Consider the following 25,363-nt stretch of genomic DNA (forward strand, 5'->3'; position numbering starts at 1 on the left):
CTGATGGGGAGGGGGGGGGGTCACACTGATCACTACTGATGGGGAGGGGGGGGGTCACACTGATCACTACTGATGGGGAGGGGGGGTCACACTGATCACTACTGATGGGGAGGGGGGGTCACACTGATCACTACTGATGGGGAGGGGGGGTCACACTGATCACTACTGATGGGGAGGGGGGGTCACACTGATCACTACTGATGGGAGGGGGGGGTCACACTGATCACTACTGATGGGGAGAGGGGGGGGGTCACACTGATCACTAATGATGGGGAGGGGGGCACACTGATCACTACTGATGAGGGGAGGGGGGGCACACTGATCACTACTGATGGGGAGAGGGGGGGGGGTCACACTGATCACTACTGATGGGGAGAGGGGGGGGGGTCACACTGATCACTACTGATGGGGAGGGGGGGGGTCACACTGATCACTACTGATGGGGAGGGGGGTCACACTGATCACTACTGATGGGGAGGGGGGGTCACACTGATCACTACTGATGGGGAGGTGGGGTCACACTGATTACTACTGATGGGGAGGGTGGATCACACTGATCACTATTGATGAGGAGACAGGGGTCACACTGATCACTTCTGATAAGGAGAGAGGAGGGTCCCACTGATCACTACTGATGGGGGGGTTACACTGATCACTACTGATTAGGAGGGGGGGTTCTGACTAATCACTACTGATGAGGAGAGAGGTGTCCTACTGATCACTACTGATGAAGAAATAGGGTCCCAATTATCACTACTGATGAGGAGAGGGGGGTCACACTGATTACTACTGATGAGGAGAGGGGGGTCACACTGATTACTACTGATAAGGAGATGGGGGTCATACTGATAACTACTGGTGAGAGAGGGGATACACTGAGTACTACTGATAAGGAGAAGGGGTTGCACTGATAACTACTAATGAGGACAGGGGTCACACTCATCACTACTGACTCACTCTCCTCACCAGTAGTGATCAGAGACCCCCGCTATCATCAGTAGTGATTGGTGTGACCCCCCTCATCAGTAATGATCAGTGTGAGCCTCTTTTCATCAGTAATGATCGGTGTGACCCTCTCTCCTTATCAGTAGTGATCACTGTGACCCCCCTGCTCATCAGTAGTGATCATTGTGACCCTCCTCTCCACATCAGTACTGATCAGTGTGACCCCATCTCTCCTCATCAGCAGTGATCAGTGTGACCCTCTCTCCTCATCGGTACTGATCATTGTGACACCCCTCCCCTCATCAGTAGTGATTAGTGTGACCCCCTCTTCTTATCAACAGTGATCAGTGTGACCCATGCTCCCCTCATCACAAGTGATCCCAGTGACCCCTGCTCTTCTCATCAGTAGTGATCAGTGTGACCCACTAATCACTACTGATGAAGAGAGGGGGTGGTCACACTGATCACTACTGATGAGGAGAGGGGGTTACACTAGAGGTGGCACAGCGGATCCACAGCACCCATTGTTACAATAGGCTCCAAACATGGATCCTGGCGCGGTGCCTGATATCCGTGAGATCGCTAGAGTGGTCGCCCAGCAATCTCAACAGATCCAGCAGCAGTCTCAGCAGATATAATTGTCTGCTGCTTTACAACAGCGGGCATCAGGAGAACCGGCTCCTCCAGCAACTCCACCACCTTCGGCTCCAGTACCGTCACCTCTACGCCACGCACTTCTGTCTAAGTATGGTGGAGACCCCAAGAAATGCAGAACTTTTGTCACTCAGTGCACCATGCACATCAAGCTCCTGGCAAACCAGTTCACCACTGAGCGTTCCAAAGTGGCATTCGTCATCAGACTCTTGGGAGGTCCCTGGCCTGGGCAACACCATTGTGGGACCAAGATGATCCAGTTACCGCTAACCTCCGGGTCTTCCTGGCAGAGTTCCAGTGCGTTTTTGAGGAGTCAGCTCTGGCCTCATCTGCGGAGACCACCCTCCTCAACCTGAACCAGGGGAATTACTCTGTTGGGGAGTATGCGGTACAGTTTTGCACTTTGGCAGCTGAACTAGACTGGAATAACACCGCCCTAGTTGCCACCTTCAAGAGTGGCTGTTTCCAGCTGAGACCTCCCGTCTTTGTTAAACGACCTGATCCACGTGGCTACCCGGATCGATGTCCTGTTCTCTGAGCGAGAGGAGGATCTTTGGCTATAACGCCTGTTACATCGTCCTCGCTGGGCATTCCGTTCGGCCCCAGCTTTCCAGAGGCTGTTTGCCCCTGAGTCTCTGCCAGTTTTGGAAGAGCCTATGCAGGTGGACAGAGTGCGTCTGACTCCCGAGGAGAATCACTCTACTGAATCTCTGCCTCTACTGTGCTGGTTCTGGTAATTTTCGCCTGGACTGTCCCCGGCGTCCACAGCGATCGGAAAATTTCCGCACCTAGGGCTGGTTGGAGAGGCCTCCCTAGGTGTATGTGCTTCCTCTCCACGATTGTCCTTCCCTGTAATTATCTTCACTTCAGCTGGTTACCGGTTCCAGTCCTCAGCCTTCCTGGATTCTGGCTCTGTGGGAAGTTTTATTGCTGCATCCCTGGTGAAGGAGTGGCGAATACCAGTGGTTCCACTTGCCAAACCCCTGACCATCTCCGTCACAGGCGAGTCTCTCAGCGGTCTGGTTTGGTATCAGACTGGACCGTTAACCCTTCAGGTGGGGGCGCTACATTCTGAGAAGATGGTCTTCTACATCTTGTCCCACTCTTCTTGTTGGGGTTACCCTGGTTGCAGCTCCATGCTTGCCAACCTTGATTAGAAGACCAGGGAAATCTTATGTTTGGGTCTGGAGTATCCTGGTCGCTGTCTGAAGACTCGCCAGACCCGGTTTCCTCTGTCTTCCCCAAGTCGCTACCTGGCTTTCCGTCTGAATATCAAGAACTAGCCGATGTTTTTTCTGAAAAGGAGGCCGACAGCTCACCTCCTCGTGGCAGAGTATACCAGCTTTCTGTTCCAGAGACTGAAGCCATGGCTGCATACATCAACGAGAATCTGTAAAAGGGCTTCATTCGTAAGTCCACCTCTCCAGCTGGTGCCAGGGTCTTCTTTGTCCAGAACAAGGATGGGTCTTTCCGTCCTTCCATTGATTACAGGGGACTCAACAAAGTTAAGGTGAAGAATCGCTACCCTTTGCCTTTGTTCTCTAAGTTATTGAATCGCCTTCGAGGAGCCCAGGTCTTCTCTAAGCTCGATCTCAGGCGAGCCTATAATTTGATCAGCTTCCGTGAGGGAGACAAATGGAAGACCGCATTTAACACAAGAGATGGACATTTCGTATACATCTGGTGCCCTTTGGTCTTCCAGGAGTCTGTCAATGATATCTTTCGAGATCTTTTGAAGGTCTGTGTCGTCATATATCTGGACAATATCCTGATCTACTCTCCTGATCTGCAGACCCACGTGGCCCATGTACACCAAGTCCTTCGACGATTGAGAGCTAATCGCCTTTATGCAAAGCTGGAGAAATGCATGTTTCATCAGACCAGCCTCCCGTTCCTAGGTTACATTGTCTCCAACCACGGCCTTCAGATGGATCCAGCAAAACTGTCAGCAGTTCTTCAGTGGCCACGTCCCGTTGGACTTCGTGCTTTACAGAGGTTCCTTGGGTTCGCCAAATATTACCGGCAGTTTATTTCCCATTTTTCCACTCTGGTAGCACCAATCGTTGCCCTTTCCAAGAATGGTGCAGATTCCAAGCCCTGGTCGGTACAGGCCGAGCAGGCCTTTGCCAAACTGAAGTCCACTGTTCTGAATCGCCCAGATCCTACCAGACCATTTTCCTTGGAAGTAGACGCCTCCTAGGTGGGAGCCGGGCCGTCCTTACCCAGAAAGACTTATCTGGAAAAATTTGAACCTGCGGCTCCTTTTCTAAGACCTTCTCCCTGGCCTAGAGGAACTACACGATTGGAGATCGGGAATTGCTGGCAATCAAATTGGCACTGGGAGATTGGCGACATCTTCTGGAGGGGGCAAGGCACCCGATTAAAATCTTCACAGATCACAAGAATTTTCTTTATCTCCAGTCGGTCCAACGACTAAATCCAAGGCAAGCCAGGTGGTCTCTCTTCTTCTCTCAATTCAGTTTTGTTCTCCACTTCCGACCGGCAGAGAGGAACCTGAAAGCTGATGCCCTCTCGCGACCTTCGGATGTTGTAGATCAGCAAGATACCCCTCGCTATATTATTCCACCTGAACGTCTAATGCCAGTGGCCACATCCACCCTTCGGTGTCTCCCTCCAGGCAAGACCTATGTGCGTCTGGCTCTCAGAAGAAGAATTTTAAAGTGGGGTAATTCTTCCTTGGTCGCTGGACATCCGGGAGGTCACAAGACCTTGCAGCTGATCTCCCGTTACTATTCGTGGCCAAGCTTATCCAGGGATGTCAGGGATTATGTGGCTTCTTACACCACCTGCGTGCTGAATAAGACCTCTCTGCTCCAGCCCTTGCCCATTCCAGATCACCTTGGACTCACATTGGCATGGACTTTGTCACTGACCTTCCCCCCCTGCAAAACAGTCATCTGGGTGGTAACAGACCGCTTTTTGAAAATGTCCCACTTTGTGGCCCTTCCCGGTCTACCATCTGCTCCTCGTCTGTCCAATTTGTTTTTTAAATATATTTTCCGGTTACATGGACTTCCTCTATATATTGTCTCTGACAGAGGACCACAATTCATTTCCAGTTTCTGGCGTGCCTTCTGTTCTTAACTTTGAGTGAAACTGGACTTTTCGTCGGCTTACCACCCAGAGAGCAATGGGCAAGGTGAGAGGGTCAATCAAATCCTGGGAAATCATCTCCGGCATTTTGTGTCTGCTCGTCAGAACAACTGGTCCAGTCTGCACTCCTGGGCGGAATTCTCTTATAACCATCTGGACTCAGGCTCCACTGGCAAGTCACCATTCTACATTGTCATCCCCCATTGCCTCTGCCCTTTTCCTCTGGGGTACCAGCTGTGGACGAATTGGTCCCATCTAGGAAGTAACACAACAATCTCTAATTCGTGCTTCCGGTCAGATGAAGGCGCAGGCAGAAAAGAGGAGACCTGCTGTAACCTTCGCTCGCGGTGATAAAGTTTGGCTTTCCACCAAGTATGTCTGTCTCAAAATTCCCAGTTACAAGTTGGGCCCACAGGTTCCTCTGACCTTTTGTGGTGATAAAGCGCATCAATCTAGTCTCCTACAAGCTTTGCCTGCCACCCACCATGCGAATCCCAAACTCCTTCCATGTCTCCCTCCTGAAGCCAGTGGTCCTCAACCGGTTCTCTAAGAAGCCTATCTCTTCCTCTCCCCAAGCAGTCTCCACAGACGTCTATTATGTCAAGGAAATCTTAGCCATGAAAACTGTTAGAGGAAAACTGGTCGATTGGAAGGGGTATGGTCCAGGGGAGAGATCTTGGGAACCTGAATGCAACATCTTGGATCGGGATTTCATCAAGAACTTCCTGCAGGCAAGGAGGAAAGGGAGGCCTAAGGGAAGTACTGTCACAGCTGCAGCCAGAGCGCTGCTCTTTCCGCCCGCGGCCCCCGTTCATTCCCCGCTTTTTCCACACATCACCTTTTGCCTGGTGCTCTCTCCTGCCTCTTCCTTCTTCGGTGCAGCCCGGCGCGTGCTTGCTCTGCTGAATTTAAAGGAACATTGCGTCCCTGATTGGTCTGCACCAATACACCTTCCTATAAATTCCTGCCCTACCCTATCCTTAGTGTTGGAGCCTCTGCATGCTTCCCATTAGTGTGTGGCCCAGCTTCCGTGTATACCTGCCCGTGTATTTCTGCCCGTGTATTCTTGCTGTGTATCCTGCCCTGTGGTTTCAGCTATCTGTCTGCTGTCTCCGTTCCAGCCAAAGCCTCCTGCTGCGTTCCAGCCAATGTGCCTACTTGTCTCCATCTGCACCTCGCCTCTGCCACCAGCAAGCCAAGCCAGGGGTAGCTACCTAGGGGTTGCCTGCCGCAGCAAGCCCATCCCGCCTTGCAGCGGGCACCCGGTGAAGACCTGCAGCCCTTAAGACTCCGCTCCCTGGTCATCGCTAGTGGTGGCACAGCGGATTCACAGCTTCCATTGTTACAACCAGACAAGAATATGGGGTACTCCCATGGCCTTCCAGGTCACCAGACAAGGATATTAGGTACTCCTATGGCCTTCCAGGTCACCAGACAAGGATATTAGGTACTCCCATGGCTTTCCAGGTCACCAGACAAGGATATGACCTACTCCCATGGCATGCCAGGTCACCAGAAAAGAATATGACGTCCTCCCTGTAACGGCGGCTGGGCGTTGCAGTCGCCGTGTGTTTATTCACTGCAGTTAGTCCTTCAGGCCTTCGGGTCAAGCTGCATTTTCCTCTGCATGTAGTATAGTTCTAGCCACTAGAGGGGGCGCGTGCACACTGCTATTTGCCTTAATTATGCTGCACCTGTTGCTTAGCAATTTAAGGAAGCTGCCTCCACATGTGCTCTGCCTGAGCGTCAAGGTACCTCGGTCCTGCAAAGGTGTTTGTGCATTTTCTCTGCAAAGGCATTCCTGTGTTCCTATATCCTCTGCCCTGGTTCCTGTCCTGTTCCTGTGTTATCACTGAGGTGTCCTCGTTCCCTGGAGTTCCTGTTGCTTGATCCTGCACTCCCAGTTGCTTCCAGCATACCTGCATCTTGTGTGTGAACCTGACCCTAGCCGTGTTTGCTCTTGCTACCATTCCTGCATCCGGTTATCTACTTTGTGTGAACTGCACCTGTGTCTTAGTCCTCAGCATCCGTCACCTGCATCCATTACTTTCATCCGGTGTGTCCTGTGTGCTTTATTGTCTGTACTGTCAGTTGGCAACACTGGTTGTACCACCCTTGCCATCTGGTCTGCTCGGACCAGCTGTTACGTGCCTTGTCTATCTCAACTGGTAGCGACCTGGCGTATCCTCTGGGAAAGTCTAGCTCCACCCTCAGGAGTATCTTGTGAATAACAGAGGATACGCTTAGACAACGCCCTTAGGGATGGACGGGCACGTGACACTCACGTCCGCTGATCCTGACACTCCCATGGCCTGCCAGGTCACCAGACAAGGATATAGGGTACTCCCATGGCCTTCCAAGTCACCAGACAAGGATATAAGGTACTCCCATGGCCTGCCAGGTCACCAGACAGGAATATAGGGTACTCCCATGGCCTGCCAGGTCACCAGACAGGAATATAGGGTACTCCCATGGCCTGCCAGGTCACCAGACAGGAATATAGGGTACTCCTATGGCCTGCAGGTCACCAGACAAGGATATAGGGTACTCCCATGGCCTGCCAGGTCACCAGACAAGAATATAGGGTACTCCCATGGCCTGCCAGGTCACCAGACAGGAATATAGGGTACTCCTATGGCCTGCAGGTCACCAGACAAGGATATAGGGTACTCCCATGGCCTGCCAGGTCACCAGACAGGAATATAGGGTACTCCTATGGCCTGCAGGTCACCAGACAAGGATATAGGGTACTCCCATGGCCTTCCAGGTCACCAGACAAGAATATAGGGTACTCCTATGGCCTTCCAGGTCACCAGACAAGAATATAGGGTACTCCCATGGCCTGCAGGTCACCAGACAAGGATATAGGGTACTCCTATGGCCTTCCAGGTCACCAGACAAGAATATAGGGTACTCCCATGGCCTGTCAGATCAGCAGACAAGGATATGACTTCCTCCCATAGCCTTCCAAGTCACCAGACAAGGATATAAGGTACCTTCATGGCCTGCAGGTCACCAGACAAGGATATAAGGTACCTTCATGGCCTGCAGGTCACCAGACAAGGATATAGGGTACTCCCATGGCCTGCAGGTCACCAGACAAGAATATAGGGTACTCCCATGGCCTTTCAAGTCACCAGACAGGAATATAGGGTACTCCCATGGCCTTCCAAGTCACCAGACAGGAATATAGGGTACTCCCATGGCCTGCAGGTCACCAGACAAGAATATAGGGTGACCTGCCAGGTCACCAGACCTCTGAATAGAGCACGTCTGGGACCTGCAAGGAAACAGCAGCCGTCCTGGAATACTGGGGAATTAACAGCCCAGTTGCAGAGAATATGGCCTGATCATAGACCATATGGCAGGGATCATAGATCACCTAATTCGATGCCACGCCATGTTTTGGTGGCTTTACTACTTACTGATTTGAACCCTTTTTCATGCCGTAACTTCTTAATAAAACAATTTTTTGTTCTGAATTCGTAATCATATGCTCCTCTCCTTATACACTACATACAGGTTACGTTTCGAGACAGTAGCTTGTTTCTTCTGGGTGCATATCTTGTGACAGTGTGTGTGTGCAACATTTCTATAGAATATACCCGTCACTTTTTGAACTGAATTACTCATCTGCGGGGGCTTTGGTGGTGGATCCGGTGTAATCACCCCTGACCTGTAGGTATTACACATCTGCCGGGGCTCTGGTGGTGGATCCGGTGTAATCACCCCTGACCTGTAGGTATTACACATCTGCGGGGGCTTTGGTGGTGGATCCGGTGTAATCACCCCTGACCTGTAGGTGTTACACATCTGCCGGGGCTCTGGTGGTAGATCTGGTGTAATTACCCCTGACCTGTAGCCGTTACATATCTGCCGGGGCTCTGGTGGTGGATCCGGTGTAATCACACCTGACCTGTAGCCATTACACATCTGCCGGGGCTCTGGTGGTGGATCCGGTGTAATCACCCCTGACCTGTAGGTGTTACACATCTGCCGGGGCTCTGGTGGTAGATCTGGTGTAATTACCCCTGACCTGTAGCCGTTACATATCTGCCGGGGCTCTGGTGTAATCACACCTGACCTGTAGCCATTACACATCTGCCGGGGCTCTGGTGGTGGATCCGGTGTAATCACCCCTGACCTGTAGGTGTTACATATCTGCCGGAGCTCTGGTGGTGGATGCGGTGTAATCACCCCTGACCTGTAGCCGTTACATATCTGCCGTGGCTGTGGTGGATGCGGTGTAATCACCCCTGACCTGTAGGCGTTACATATCTGCCGGAGCTCTGGTGGTGGATGCGGTGTAATCACACCTGACCTGTAGCCGTTACATATCTGCCGTGGCTGTGGTGGTGGATGCGGTGTAATCACCCCTGACCTGTAGCCATTACACATCTCCCGGGGCTTTGGTGGTGGATCCAGTGTAATCTCCCCTGACCTGTAGCCGTTACACATCTGACGGGGATCTAGTGGTGGATCCGGTGTAATCACACCTGACCGGTAGCCGTTACACATCTAACGGGGATCTGGTGTAATCAGCCCTGACCTGTAGCCGTTACACATCTGACGGAGATCTGGTGGTGGATCCGGTGTAATCACCCCTGACCTGTAGCCGCTACATATCTGCCATGGTTCTGGTGGTGGATCTGGTGTAATCACCCCTGAGCTGTAGCCGTTACACATCTCCCAGGGCTCCGGTGGTGGATCCGGTGTAATCACACCTTACCTGTGGTCGTTACATATCTGCCGGGGCTCTGGTGGTGGATCCGGTGTAATCACACCTTACCTGTGGTCGTTACATATCTGCCGGGGCTCTAGTGGTGGATCCGATGTAATCACACCTGACCTGTCGCTGTTACAAATTTGCTGTGGTGGTGGATCCGGTGTAATCACCCCTGACCTGTAGGCATTACACATCTGCTGGGGCTCTGGTGGTAGATCAGGTGTAATCACCCCTGACCTGTAGCCATTACACATCTGCCGGGGCTTTGGTGGTGGATCCGGTGTAATCACCCCTGACCTGTAGGTGTTACATATCTGCCGGAGCTCTGGTGGTGGATGCGGTGTAATCACCCCTGACCTGTAGGCGTTACATATCTGCCGTGGCTGTGGATCCGGTGTAATCACCCCTGACCTGTAGCTGTTACACATCTCCCGGGGCTTTGGTGGTGGATCCAGTGTAATCACCCCTGACCTGTAGCCGTTACATATCTGCCAGAGCTCTGGTGGTGGATCCAGTGTAATCACCCCTGACCTGTAGCCGTTACACATCTGACGGGGATCTGGTGGTGGATCCGGTGTAATCACCCCTGACCTGTAGCCGTTACATATCTTCCAGAGCTCTGGTGGTGGATCCGGTGTAATCACCCCTGACCTGTAGCCGTTACACATCTGACGGGGATCTGGTGGTGGATCCGGTGTAATCACACCTGACCGGTACCCGTTACACATCTGACGGGGATCTGGTGGTGGATCCGGTGTAATCACCCCTGACCTGTAGCCGTTACATATCTTCCAGAGCTCTGGTGGTGGATCCGGTGTAATCACCCCTGACCGGTACCCGTTACACATCTGACGGGGATCTGGTGGTGGATCCGGTGTAATCACCCCTGACCTGTAGCCGCTACATATCTGCCATGGTTCTGGTGTAATCACCCCTGAGCTGTAGCCGTTACACATCTCCCAGGGCTCCGGTGTAATCACACCTTACCTGTGGTCGTTACATATCTGCCGGGGCTCTGGTGGTGGATCCGGTGTAATCACACCTTACCTGTGGCCGTTACAGATCTGCCGGGGCTCTAGTGTTGGATCCGGTGTAATCACATCTTACATGTGGCCGTTACATATCTGCCGGGGCTCTGGTGGTGGATCCGGTGTAATCACACCTGACCTGTGGCCGTTACATATCTGCCGGGGCTCTAGTGGTGGATCCGGTTTAATCACACCTTACCTGTGGCCGTTACATATCTGCCGGGGCTCTAGTGGTGGATCCGGTGTAATCACACCTTACATGTGGCCGTTACATATCTGCCGGGGCTCTGGTGGTGGATCCGGTGTAATCACACCTGACCTGTAGCCATTACACATCTGCCAGGGCTCTGGTGGTGGATCCAGTGTAATCACCCCTAAACTGTAGCTGTTAAACATCTGCCGTGGCTCTGGTGGTGGATCCGGTGTAATCACCCCTGACCTTTAGCCGTTACATATCTGCCAGGGCCCTGGTGTAAGGACACTTGCTCCCCAAATAGAGGGCACCGAGCAGGAGAAAAGAGGAGCCGGTGCATCTAACTAACACCTCCCTCTCTCCCTGCTGAACTGGGACAGATAGACACTACTACTACTCCCATCATCTACTCAAAGTAGGAGCAAATGATGGGAGGAGTAGTACCAGAGAGATCCTCAGCACTATGCCCCCCTTCAGCCGACACCCCCCACCGGTAACTTCACAGCCACCCTACACACCCGCCCCCGGTAACCTTACACATGTGGCCCACAGCAACCGCACACACCGGCCGCACAGCCGACCCCGGTAACCTTACACATCTGGCCCCCAGCCACTGCACACAACGGCCGCACAGCTGCCGCCGGTAACCTTACTCATCTTGCCCCCAGCCACCGTACACACCGGCCGCACAGCCGTCGCCAGTAACCTCCCTGCCCCCATCACTAACTCCCCAGCCTCCCCCACCGTTGCACAACTCACTTCCCTGCTATCCTGGACTGCCAGATCACTGCCGCCCCCGCGTCCTGCAGATTTGGTCCCGAATGAAGAGAGCTGCTGGGGGTGACGTCCGGGACCGAATCAGCAGGACGCCGTGGGGCTTGGTGCTGAGGATCTCCCTGGTACTACTTTTCCCATCATCTGCTCATACTATGAGCAGATGATGGGAGTAGTAGAAGTGTCTATCTGTCCCAGTGCAGCAAGCAGGGAGGGAGGAGGTAGTTAGATGCACCTGCTCCTCTCTCCCTCCCTGCTCGGTGCCCTCCATTTGGGGAGCAAGTGTCCTTGCTCCCTAAATTATCCTATAAACATAGTACCAATAAAGTGTAGTTTACATTACATTGCACATTACATCTCCCATAGACTTCAATACAGTCCATAGGCTTCTACATATACTGCACCCCCTGCTGGACACTCCATAGAAATTACACCCTGATTCGTGACGTCACGGTATTTGATAGAATTAGAAGTCTCCATGATCTACTAAATTAAGGTAAATAGTCCTATATGTGCATTTCCCATAATTAATATACATTAGGAATTTGTCTAACTTTCCATAAGAAATAACATTAAAAAATACTTTGGGCCGAACTTTTCCTTTAAAAGGGTATACCCATATTGGACATTTATAGCCTATCCACCCCTGGCACCCTCCAGCCCAGTCCTCATGACCACCAACAGGTCATGTATTGAGGATTTCCTATACAAAGACACCTGTGATACTACCTGATGGGTATAATGATATCACCTGTGATACTACCTGATGGGTATAATGATATCACCTGTGATTATAATTATATATCACCGGTGATACTACCTGATGAGTATAATGATATTACCTGTGATACTACCTGATGGGTATAATATCACCTGTGATATACCTGATGAGTATAATGATAACACCTGTGATAATACCTGATGGGTATAATTATATATCACCTGTGATACTACCTGATGGGTATAATTATATATCACCTGTGATAATACCTCATGTGTATAATTATATATCACCTGTGATAATACCTGATGGGTATAATGACATCACCTGTGTTACCTGATGGGTATAATGATATCACCTGTGATACTACCTGATGTGTATAATTATATATCACCTGTGATACCTCATGTGTATAATTATATATCACCTGTGATAATACCTGATGGGTATAATGACATCACCTGTGTTACCTGATGGGTATAATATCACCTGTAATACTACCTGATCAGTATAATGATATCACCTGTGATAATACCCGATGAGTATAATAATATATCACCTGATGGGTATAATTATATATCACCTGTCATACTACCTGATGGGTATAATTATATATCACCTGTGATAATACCTGATAGGTATAATGATATCACCTGTGATAATACCTGATGGGTATAATGATATCACCTGTTACCTGATGGGTATAATGATATCACCTGTGATACTACCTGATAGGTATAATAATATCGCCTGTGATACTACCTTATGGGTATAATTATATATCTCCTGTGATACTACCTGATGGGTATAATGATATCACCTGTGATACTACCTGATGTGTATAATGATATCACCTGTGATACTACTTGATGGGTATAATTATATATCACCTGGGATAATACCTGATGAGTATAATGATATCACCTGTTACCTGATGGGTATAATGATATCACCTGTGATACTAAATGATGGGTATAATGATATCACCTGTGTTACTACCTTATGGGTATAATTATATATCTCCTGTGATACTACCTGATGGGTATAATGATATCACCTGTGATACTACCTGATGGGTATAATGATATCACCTGTGATAATACCTGATGGGTATAATGATATCACCTGTGATACTACCTGATGGGTATAATGATATCACCTGTGATAATACCTGATGGGTATATTTATAAATCACCTGTGCTACTACCTGATGAGTATAATGATATCACCTGTGATACTACCTGATGGGTATAATTATAAATCACCTGTGATACTAACTGATGAGTATGATATGACCTGTGATACTACCTGATGGGTATAATGATATCACCTGTTACCTGATGGGTATAATGATATCACCTGTGATACTACCTGATGGGTATAATAATATTGCCTGTGATACTACCTTATGGGTATAATTATATATCTCCTGTGATACTACCTGATGGGTATAATGATATCACCTGTGATACTACCTGATGTGTATAATGATATCACCTGTGATACTACTTGATGGGTATAATTATGTATCACCTGGGATAATACCTGATGAGTATAATGATATCACCTGTGTTACCTGATGGGTATAATGATATCACCTGTGATACTACCTGATGGGTATAATGATATCACCTGTGATACTACCTGATGGGTATATTTATAAATCACCTGTGATACTACCTGATGAGTATAATGATATCACCTGTGATACTACCTGATGGGTATAATGATATCACCTGTGATAATACCTGATGGGTATATTTATAAATCACCTGTGATACTACCTGATGAGTATAATGATATCACCTGTGATACTACCTGATGGGTATAATTATAAATCACCTGTGATACTACCTGATGAGTATGATATGACTTGTGATACTACCTGATGGGTATAATGATATCACCTGTGATACTACATGATAAGTATAATTATATATCACCTGTGATACTACCTGATGGGTATAATGATATCACCTGTGATACTACCTGATGGGTATAATTGTATATCACCTGTGATACTACCTGATGGGTATAATGATATCACCTGTGATAATACCAGATGCACTTAGTAAAATATCACCTGTGATAATACCTGAGTATAATTATATATCACCTGTGATACTACCTGATGGGTATAATGAGATCACCTGTGATACTACCTGATGGGTATAATGAGATCACCTGTGATACTACCTGATGGGTATAATGAGATCACCTGTGATACTACCTGATGGTTATAATGAGATCACCTGTGATAGTACCTGATGGGTACAATTATATATCTCCTGTGATACTACCTGATGAGTATAATGATATCACTTGCGATACTACCTGATGGGTATAATGATATCACCTGTGATGCTACCTGATGGGTATAACTATATATCACCTGTGATAATACCTGATGGGTCTAACTATATATCACCTGTAATAATACCTGATGTGTATAATATCACCTGTGTTACCTGATAAGTATAATGATATCACCTTTGATACTACCTGATGTGTATAATATCACCTGTGATACTACCTGATGGTTATATTGATATCACCTGTGATAATACCTGATGGGTATAATGACATCACCTGTGATATACCTGATGAGTATAAGATCACCTGTGATACTACCTGATGTGTATAATATTACCTGTATTACCTGATGAGTATAATGATATCACCTGTGATACTACCTGATAAGTATAATGATATCACCTGTGATATACCTGATGAGTATGATATCACCTGTGATACTACCTGCTGTGTATAATTATATATCACCTGTGATACTACCTGATGGGTATAATTATATATCACCTGTAATAATACCTGATGTGTATAATATCACCTGTGTTACCTTATGAGTATAATGATATCACCTGTGATACTACCTGATGGGTATAATAACATCACCTGTGATAATACCTGATGAGTATAATAATATCACCTGTGAAATACTAAGAAAATCCTGAAAACTTTCCCTGTTGGTGGCCATGAGGACTGCAGTTGAGAAGCCGCTCCAGACTATTCACGGCCAAGAGAGGTGGTCGGGAAGTTGTGAGCTTTAGGACAAGCTGAGAGCCAGCGGCAGAGGTCACAGGTCGCCCCACTCCCCCTTACAGCACTGAAATGAGCAAAACTTGAGGCTGTTTGTAAGAAATCTCATATTACCCAACCTGTGAAGGGTTAACAATGATACAAAGATGGACGAGCGGCCTTCTGGATATAGATGATGTCACATGACCATATGGCTCTTCTCCTGCACCAGTGCTGTACAAGTCTATGGGTTGATTTGGATGGAGGGTCTCATTCAGACTGTCCAATGTTGGGGGTCTCATCAGAACCTGTCTGCCATCTTTGACTCTCCCCAGGCCGTACAGTCCACTGAGCCAAGCTCTGTCGGCCATCTTGGATGACGCTGACCTGGTTTGGCACAGTCTCTGCAGCCATCTTTGTGTCGGCTGTATCTAGTGTTCTGTTGGACGCCATTGTCTTGCTGGCGCTCGTGTCTTGTACCATAGAGGCAATGCTGGACTCCTGCTCACTGTCAATCAAAGCCCTCCCTGGAGCCATATTGACTTGAGAAGGTGTTTTAGCGGGGGTACTCTGAGAAGCATCCATCTTTCTTGGGCGCCCCCTCTTTCTTTTTGACTGTCCATCGTCTGTAGATGTTACAGCAGATGAGGCGAGACGCTTGACCGCTTTACTGTCTGCTGCGCTGCCCGAGACTGTGAAGTCCTTACTGCCGTTCTGGTTGGTTTTGCCGAGAGTGTGAGACTCCAGATTAGTCATATCGGGCAGAATCATGCTGATGACAGGGGGCGCCACTGGCTGGGAGACCAGTCCGGTACCGTTCATGCCCGTCACCGTCAGGGGCATCCCGTGTGTGAAGGGTAAGGGCGACACTTTTAGTTGTCCGGGGATCAGACTTGGTGCCAGGACCGGGGGGGTAAATCGCACGGGGGGGCTGGAGCTGATGTACTTCTCTTCTGTAGGGAGTCGGGGTAAGAGGACGGGGAGACGGGCCACCAGGGCGTCCACCTGCGGGCTGCTGGTCGGCTTCTGAGGCTCTGGGGGGCGCTTCTTTACCTGTGGGGGGCTGCCAGGATGGGTGGTGGTGATGATCTTCTTGTTCTGAAAACAAGAACATATAATAATGGTATATAATGTTACAGCAACATATAAAAGCAGTATATAATTTTTCAGCGACATACAATAATAGTATATAATGTTACAGCGACACATAATAGTATATGTTACAGCGCCTTTCAAAAACTGTATATAATACAGCAACATAATAATAGTATATAATACTACAGCGACATATAATAGCATATAATGTTACAGCGACATATAATAGCATATAATGTTACAGCGACATATAATAATAGCATATAATGTTACAGCGACATATAATAGCAAATACAGCAACATATAATAATAGTATATAATGTTACAGCGACATATAATAATAGTATATAATGTTACAGCGACACATAATAGTATATGTTACAGCGCCCTTCAAAAACTGTATATAATACAGCAACATATAATAGTATATAATACTACAGCAACATATAATAATAGCATATAATGTTACAGCGACATATAATAATAGCATATAATGTTACAGCGACATATAATAGCAAATACAACAACATATAATAATAGTATATGTTACAGCTACATATAATAGCATATAATACAGCAATATATAATAATAGTATATAATGTTACAGCGACATATGATAGCATATAATACAGCGACATATAATAGCATATAATGTTACAGCAACATATAATAGTATATAATGTTACAGCAACATATAATAATAGTATATAATACAGCAACATATAATGATAGTATATAATACAGCAACACATAATGATAGTATATAATGTTACAGCAACATATAATAATAGTATATAATGTTACAGCGACACATAATAGTATATGTTACAGCGACATATAGTAATAGTATATAACAGGGGTCCTCAACTGGCGGACCGCGGTCCGAACCCGGACCGCGGAGGCCAGCTGTCCGGACCCCTGGTCAGACCTCCTAACCGCCCCGGATCCGGTCCGTCCCGGGGCGGTTAGGAGGTCCCGCTCCCCACCGCACTGCCTCCCGCCCCATAGGCGTACTGTCCTTAGATGTCAGTACGCCTGTGGGGCTGGGGGCAGTGTCGGTCCGGCCCCCGGCTGATACGCGCTCTGTAGGGATGTCCCGGGGATTCCCCAGCAGAGCGCGCACCACAGACCTCAGTGTACGCTGTCGGCCTGTCATTCCCGGAAGTGCAGGCCGGCCGCGTACGCTGAGGTCACTGATGCGCGCTCTGCTGGGGAATCCCCGGGACATCCCTACAGAGCGCGTATCAGCCGGGGGCCGGACCGACGGGAAGAGACGAAGACAGCCGCAGCGGGGAACGAGGTGCTAGGTGAGTTGTTTTTGTTATTTTTTTTTTCTGTCTGGGGGGCATCTACAAGGGGAGAGCGCACAGGTGGACTATATACTACAGGGGGGACCTCACAGGGGGCTATATACTACTGAGGGGGCTATATACTACTGAGGGGGCTATATACTACTGGGGGGAGTGCACAGGGGGCTATATACTACAGGGGGGACCTCACAGGGGGTTATATACTACAGGGGGGACCTCACAGGGGGCTATATACTACTGAGGGGGCTATATACTACTGGGGGGAGCGCACAGGGGGTTATATACTACAGGGGGGACCTCACAGGGGCTATATACTACAGGGGGAAAGCACAAGGGGGGCTATATACTACTGGGGGGAGAGCACAGGGGCGCTATATACTACTGGGGGGAGCTCACAGGGGGCTATATACTACAGGGGGACAGCGCATGGGGGGGCTATATACTACAGGGGGAGCTCACAGGGGGCTATATACTACAGGGGGGAGCTCACAGGGGGGCTATATACTACTTGGGGGGAGCTCACGGGGGCTATATACTACTGGGGGGAGCTCACAGGGGGCTATATACTACAGGGGGAGAGCACAGGGGGGCTATATACTACTGGGGGGAGCTCACAGGGGGCTATATACTACTGGGGGACAGCGCACAGGGGGCTATATACTACAGGGGGAGAGCGCACAGGGGGGCTATATACTACTGGGGGGAGCTCACAGGGGGCTATATTCTACAGGGGGAGAGCGCACGGGGAGGCTATATACTACTGGGGGAGCAACAGGGGGCTATATACTACAGGGGGAGAGCGCACAGGGGGGCTATATACTACTGGGGGAGCAACAGGGGGCTATATACTACTGAAGGAGAGCGCACAGGGGGGGCTATACACTACTGGGGGAGCAACAGGGGGGCTATATACTACCAGGGCAGTCACTCCCTTTGTACCTTATATCAAAGGCTTGGTGAGAGAGAAAAAAATGCCAGTTTTCACGCTAATAAGCAGCAATTCTGTATATAAATAGTTGAACGTTTGTGACAAAGTAACAAAACACGTTTCCTACTGATGTTCAGCTCGGACCTTCACCTGACAATAGACCCCGGTAAGTGGAGCTTCACTAAAAGTTGTTGAGTACCCCTGGTATATAATGTTACAGCGACATATAATAATAGTATATAATGTTACAGCAACATATAATAATAGTATATAATGTTACAGCGACACATAATAGTATATGTTACAGCGACATATAATAATAGTATATAATGTATAGACAAGAAGAAAAGTCCCTTGCACCACCGGATATCACTTTGAGACCTAATACATGGACTCTCCACGATAGATCCTCGCTGACGGAGGGTGCTCTTGGCGTGGTATATAGGTAGAGGTCTTAGCAAGGAACAAATCATAAAAGTAGTAGAATACCGCAGCACTCCTCATTCTTCAGCAAGCCAACAGGAACAAAGATCGTGGATAGCCTATTCAGTATCCACCTGTTACGCTGAAAGAAACACTGAGATTGCTGAAGAACGAGGAGTGCTGCAGTATTCTACTTCTTTTATGATTCATAGTATATAATGTTACAGCGACATATAATAATAATAGATAATAATAGATAGAAGCACCACACAGACCCCCAGGGGTCCGTCCTCACCTTTGTAGCTGTGTCCGCCCCGCTGCTGTCAGGAGACCCCGGCTGCTTGCTGCCCATCGCCTCTGCCAGCTGCGGCTTCTGAACCTTCTGTCCGCCGCTCTGAGAACTGTCTGCTCCAAAAAGAGAAAGAAGCCATGATGAATGATGTATGTGAGGATGCGGGCAAGACAGGCTGGAGGAGGGGGTGGCGGGAGGGTCACCTGAGAGAACCATGGACAGGACCAGCTCTGCGTTGGCACTGCGGGGGTTAATAATGTGCTGCTGGATAAGGAACTGGGCCACCTCCACCACGTTGTTGAAGGATCTCTTCAGGATCTTCTCAGCCCAGTTACAGATGAGGGCGCACGAGGCGTTTATCACATCGTTGTTGTAGGACTGGACCAGGTCCGTCAGCTCCGACTGCAGAGATATACAGAGCTATATACACACAGGGAGTAGGGGGGCAGCTGTGACTGCAGAGATATACAGAGCTATATACATACAGGGAGTAGGGGGGCAGTGTGGGGGCAGCTACACAGGGAGTAGGGGGCAGTGTGGGGGCAGCTCCGACTGCAGAGATATATAGAGCTGTATACATACAGGGAGTAGGGGGGCAGTGTGGGGGCAGCTGTGACTGCGGGGAGATATATATATATATATATATATATATATATATATACACACACACACAGGGAGTAGGGGGGCAGTGTGGGGGCAGCTGTGAATGCGGGGAGATTGTGTATATATATATATATATATATATATATACATACACACACACAGGGAGTAGGGGGCAGTGTGGGGGCAGCTCTGACTGCGGGGAGATTGTATGTGTGTATATATATATATATATATATACACACAGGGAGTAGGGGGGCAGCTCTGACTGCAGAGATATATAGAGCTATATACATACAGGGAGTAGGAGGGCAGTGTGGGGGCAGCTCTGACTGCGGGGAGATATACAGTGAGTCCAAGAAGTATTTGATCCCTTGCTGATTTTCTTTGTTTGCCCACTAATAAAGACATGATCATTCTATACTTTTAATGGTAGATGTATTCTTACATGGAGAGACAGAATATTAAAAAGAAAATCCAGAAAATAAATCTAAGGAATATATATTAATTGATTTGTATTTCATGGAGTGAAATAAGTATTTGATCCCTTAGTATTCATTAGCAGTTCTGGCTTTTACAGACCAGTTAGACACTCCCAATCAACTTGTTACCTGACCTGAAGCCGCCTGTTCTCACTAATCACTTGTGTGAAAAACAACTGTCCACAGAATCAGACAGATCACACAGATTTCAAGTCTCCAACATGGGTAAAACCAAAGAGCTGTCACAGGACCTCAGAGTCAGAATTGTTGACCTCCACAAAGCTGGAAGGGGCTACAAAAAGATTAGTAAGGTGTTGGATGTGAAAGTAACAACTATTGGTGCAATTATCAGAAAGTGTAAAGAGTATAACATGACAATCAACAGACCTCGGCCCGGTGCTCCAAAGAAGATTTCGCCTGGTGGGGTGGCAATGATGCTGAGAACAGTCAGAAATCGTCCTGCAACCACTCGGCAGGAGTTAGCAAATGACCTGAAGGCAGCTCGGACCACAGTTTGCAAGGAAACAATTGGCAACACTTTGCGCAACAATGAATTCACATCCTGCAGTGCCCGAAAGGTGCCCCTGCTGAAGAGAGCACATGTGGAGAGAAGGTGCCCCTGCTGAAGAGAGCACATGTGGAGGCGCGCCTCAAGTATGCCAATCATCATTTGAAAGATGAACCAAGTTATTGGGAGAAGGTTTTGTGGTCAGATGAGACCAAAATTGAACTTTTTGGCCTCAACTCCACCCGCCATGTGTGGAGGAAGAAAAATGCTGCCTATGACCCCAAGAACACTGTGCCCACCGTCAAGCGTGGAGGTGGAAGCATAATGTTTTGGGGGTGTTTCTCTGCCAAGGGTACAGGGCTACTTCACCGCATCACTGGGAAGATGGATTGAGCCATGTACCGCACAATCCTGAGGGACAACCTCCTCCCCTCTGCCAGGGTTCTGAAAATGGGCCGTGGTTGGGTCTTCCAACATGATAACGACCCTAAACATACAGCAAAGGCAACAAAGGATTGGCTCAAGAAAAATCACATTAAGGTCATGGAGTGGCCCAGCCAGTCGCCAGACCTCAATCCGATGGAAAATCTATGGAGGGAGCTGAAGGTCAGAGTTGCCAAGCGACAGCCCACCAACCTTCAGGATTTAGAGAGAATCTGCAAAGAAGAGTGGGCCAAAATTCCCCCTGGTGTGTGCGCTAAACTTGTGGTTAACTACAACAAACCTCTCACCGCTGGGCTTGCAAACAAAGGCTTTGCCACTAAGTATTGAGTGTGTTTGGCAAGAGGGATCAAATACTTATTTTCCTCATTGAAATACAAATTAATTAAAATATATTCTTTAAAATTATATTCTGGATTTTTTTCTTGATATTCTGTCTCTCCATGTTAGAATATATCTACCATTAAAAGTGCTGAAGGATAGTGTCTTTATTAGTGGGCAAACAAAGAAAATCAGCAAGGGATCAAATACTTCTTGGACTCACTGTATATATATACACATATATATACACAGGGAGTAGGGGGGCAGTGTGGGGGCAGCTGTGACTGCGGGGAGATTGTATGTGTATATATATATATATATATATATATATATACACACACACACACACAGGGAGTAGGGGGCAGTGTGGGGGCAGCTCCGACTGCAGAGATATACAGAGCTATATACATACAGGGAGTAGGAGGGCAGTGTGGGGGCAGCTCCGACTGCGGGGAGATATATATATATATATATATATATATATATATATATATATATATATACACACTCACCGGCCACTTTATTAGGTACACCATGCTAGTAACGGGTTGGACCCCCTTTTGCCTCAATTCTTCCTGGCATAGATACAACAAGGTGCTGGAAGCTTCCTCAGAGATTTTGGTCCATAGTGACATGATGACATCACACAGTTGCCGCAGATTTGTCGGCTGCACATCCATGATGCCAATCTCCCGTTCCACCACATCCCAAAGATGCTCTATTGGATTGAGATCTGGTGACTGTGGAGGCCATTGGAGTACAGTGACCTCATTGTCATGTTCAAGAAACCAGTCTGAGATGATTCTAGCTTTATGACATGGCGCATTATCCTGCTGAAAGTCGCCATCAGATGTTGGGTCCATTGTGGTCATAAAGGGAGGGACATGGTCAGCAACAATACTCAGGTAGGCTGTGGCGTTGTAACCATGCTCAATTGGTACCAAGGGGCCCAAAGAGTGCCAAGAAAATATTCCCCACACCATGACACCACCACCAGCAGCCTGAACCGTTGATACAAGGCAGGATGGATCCATGCTTTCATGTTGTTGACGCCAAATTCTGACCCATCCGAATGTCGCAGCAGAAATCAAGACTCATCAGACCAGGCAACGTTTTTCCAATCTTCTACTGTCCAATTTCGATGAGCTTGTGCAAATTGTAGCCTCAGTTTCCTGTTCTTAGCTGAGCGGAGTGGCCCCCGGTGTGGCCTTCTGCTGCTGTAGCCCATCTGCCTCACAGTTGGATGTACTGTGCGTTCCGAGATGCTCTTCTGCCTACCTTGGCTGTAACGGTTGGCTATTTGAGTCACTGTTGCCTTTCTATCAGCTGGAACCAGTCTGCCCATTCTCCTCTGACCTCTGGCACCAACAAGGCATTTCCGCCCACAGAACTGCCGCTCACTGGATGGTTTTTCTTTTTCGGACCATTCTCTGTAAACCCTAGAGATGGTTGTGCGTGAAAATCCCAGTAGATCAGCAGTTTCTGAAATACTCAGACCAGCCCTTCTGGCACCAACAACCATGCCACGTTCAAAGGCACTCAAATCACCTTTCTTCCCCATACTGATGCTCGGTTGGAACTGCAGGAGATTGTCTTGACCATGTCTACATGCCTAAATGCACTGAGTTGCCGCCATGTGATTGGCTGATTAGAAATTAAGTGGTAACGTGCAGTTGGACAGGTGTACCTAATAAAGTGGCCGGTGAGTGTATATACACACAGGGAGTAGGGGGGCAGTGTGGGGGCAGCTGTGACTGCGGGGAGATTATATATATATATATATATATATATATATATATATACACATACATACATACACACAGGGAGTAGGGGGCAGTGTGGGGGCAGCTCCGACTGCAGAGATATACAGAGCTATATACATACAGGGAGTAGGGGAGCACTGTGGGGGCAGCTACACAGGAAGTAGGGGGGCAGTGTGGTGGCAGCTCTGACTGCAGGGATATATATATATATATATATATATATATATATATATATATATATATACAGGGAGTAGGGGGCAGTATGGGGGCAGCTCTGACTGCAGGGATATACAGAGCTATATATATACAGGGAGTAGGGGGGCAGTGTGGTGGCAGCTCTGACTGCGGGGATATATATATATATATACATACATACACACAGGGAGTAGGGGGGCAGTGTGGGGGCAGCTCTGACTGCAGAGATATACAGAGCTATATATTTAAAGGGAGTAGGGGGGCAGTGTGGTGGCAGCTGTGACTGCGGGGATATATATATATATATATATATATATATATATACACACAGGGAGTAGGGGGGCAGTGTGGTGGCAGCTGTGACTGCGGGGATATTATATATATATATATATATATACACACACAGGGAGTAGGGGGCAGTGTGGTGGCAGCTGTGACTGCAGGGATATATATATATATATATATATATATATATACACACACACAGGGAGTAGGGGGGCAGTGTGGTGGCAGCTGTGACTGCGGGGATATATATATATACACTGTGTGTATATATGTGTATGTATGTATATATATATCTATCTATATATATATACACACAGAGAGTGGGGGGGGCAATGTGGGGGCAGCTGTGACTGCAGGGATATATATATTATATATATATATATATATATATATATATATATATATATATATATATATATATATATATATATATATATATATATATATACATACACACACACACTGTGGGGCACGGGGGGGGGGGGGTTTGGGTTGGGGGTCTTACACTTTCCGCCATCTTTAGATCCAGGCTGGGGAGCGGGGGCATGCTCACCATGCTCTTCCTTCGCAGACCACTATAGCAATACGTTGATGAGGTTAAGGAGACAGACATGGAGGATGTGACGCCCTGTCCATTCCCCACCCCCGCCCCTCTCCTGCATTCACTGGAAGGATATTTGGACTGTCCTCGCCCTCCCAGCCTCCGGGCCTTGATATTAGGGAATATCTCTCGGATGATCTTGCCGAAATTGGCCACACTGAGGGGTCTCCCGCACAGGTTGTCGCAGTAACGTCTAAAAAAATAAAATAGAGGTGTTACCGGCTGCTGATGAGGAGAAGGATGGCCTCCAGGGGGCTGTGTGATCGCCTGATGAGGAGAATGATGGCCTCCAGGGGGCTGTGTGATCGCCTGATGAGGAGAATGATGGCCTCCAGGGGGCTGTGTGATCGGCTGATGAGGAAAAGGATGGCCTCCAGGGGGTGGTGTGATCGGCTGATGAGGAGAAGGATGGCCTCCAGGGGGTGGTGTGATCGGCTGATGAGGAGGAGGAGGATGGCCTCCAGGGGGCAGTGTGATCGGCTGATGAGGAGGAGGAGGATGGCCTCCAGGGGGCGGTGTGATCGGCTGATGAGGAGGAGGATGGCCTCCAGGGGGCGGTGTGATCGGCTGATGAGGAGAAGGATGGCCTCCAGGGGGCGGTGTGATCGGCTGATGAGAAGAAGGATGGCCTCCAGGGGGCGGTGTGATCGGCTGATGAGGAGGAGGATGGCCTCCAGGGGGCGGTGTGATCGGCTGATGAGGAAAAGGATGGCCTCCAGGGGGCGGTGTGTTCGGCTGTTGAGGAGAAGGATGGCCTCCAGGGGGCGGTGTGATCGGCTGATGAGGAGGAGGATGGCCTCCAGGGGGCAGTGTGATCGGCTGATGAGGAGAAGGATGGCCTCCAGGGGGCAGTGTGATCGGCTGATGAGGAGAAGGATGGCCTCCAGGGGGCGGTCTGATCAGCTGATTAGGAGGAGGATGGCCTCC

The 25,363-nt window shown here is 48.5% G+C and overlaps 1 protein-coding gene across 4 annotated transcripts in view; it reads right to left on the reverse strand.

The window, feature by feature from the left end:
* Nucleotides 1-15,300: 15,300 nt before the first annotated feature.
* RFX5 (regulatory factor X5) overlaps nt 15,301-25,363 on the reverse strand; it is a 28,975-nt gene continuing 18,912 nt past the window's right edge. For all 4 annotated transcript variants that reach the window (XM_069951313.1, XM_069951310.1, XM_069951312.1 and 1 more), the window contains exons 6-10: nt 24,513-24,629; nt 24,341-24,422; nt 19,444-19,642; nt 19,244-19,353; nt 15,301-16,289 (exon numbers count right to left, since the gene is read on the reverse strand). In XM_069951313.1, the coding sequence (XP_069807414.1) occupies nt 15,462-16,289; nt 19,244-19,353; nt 19,444-19,642; nt 24,341-24,422; nt 24,513-24,629 (1,336 nt within the window). In that variant the 3' untranslated portion in view covers nt 15,301-15,461. The remainder of the gene's footprint in view (nt 16,290-19,243; nt 19,354-19,443; nt 19,643-24,340; nt 24,423-24,512; nt 24,630-25,363) is intronic.

Source organism: Dendropsophus ebraccatus, chromosome 13 (assembly GCF_027789765.1).
Source record: "Dendropsophus ebraccatus isolate aDenEbr1 chromosome 13, aDenEbr1.pat, whole genome shotgun sequence".
Classification (NCBI taxonomy): domain Eukaryota; kingdom Metazoa; phylum Chordata; class Amphibia; order Anura; family Hylidae; genus Dendropsophus; species Dendropsophus ebraccatus.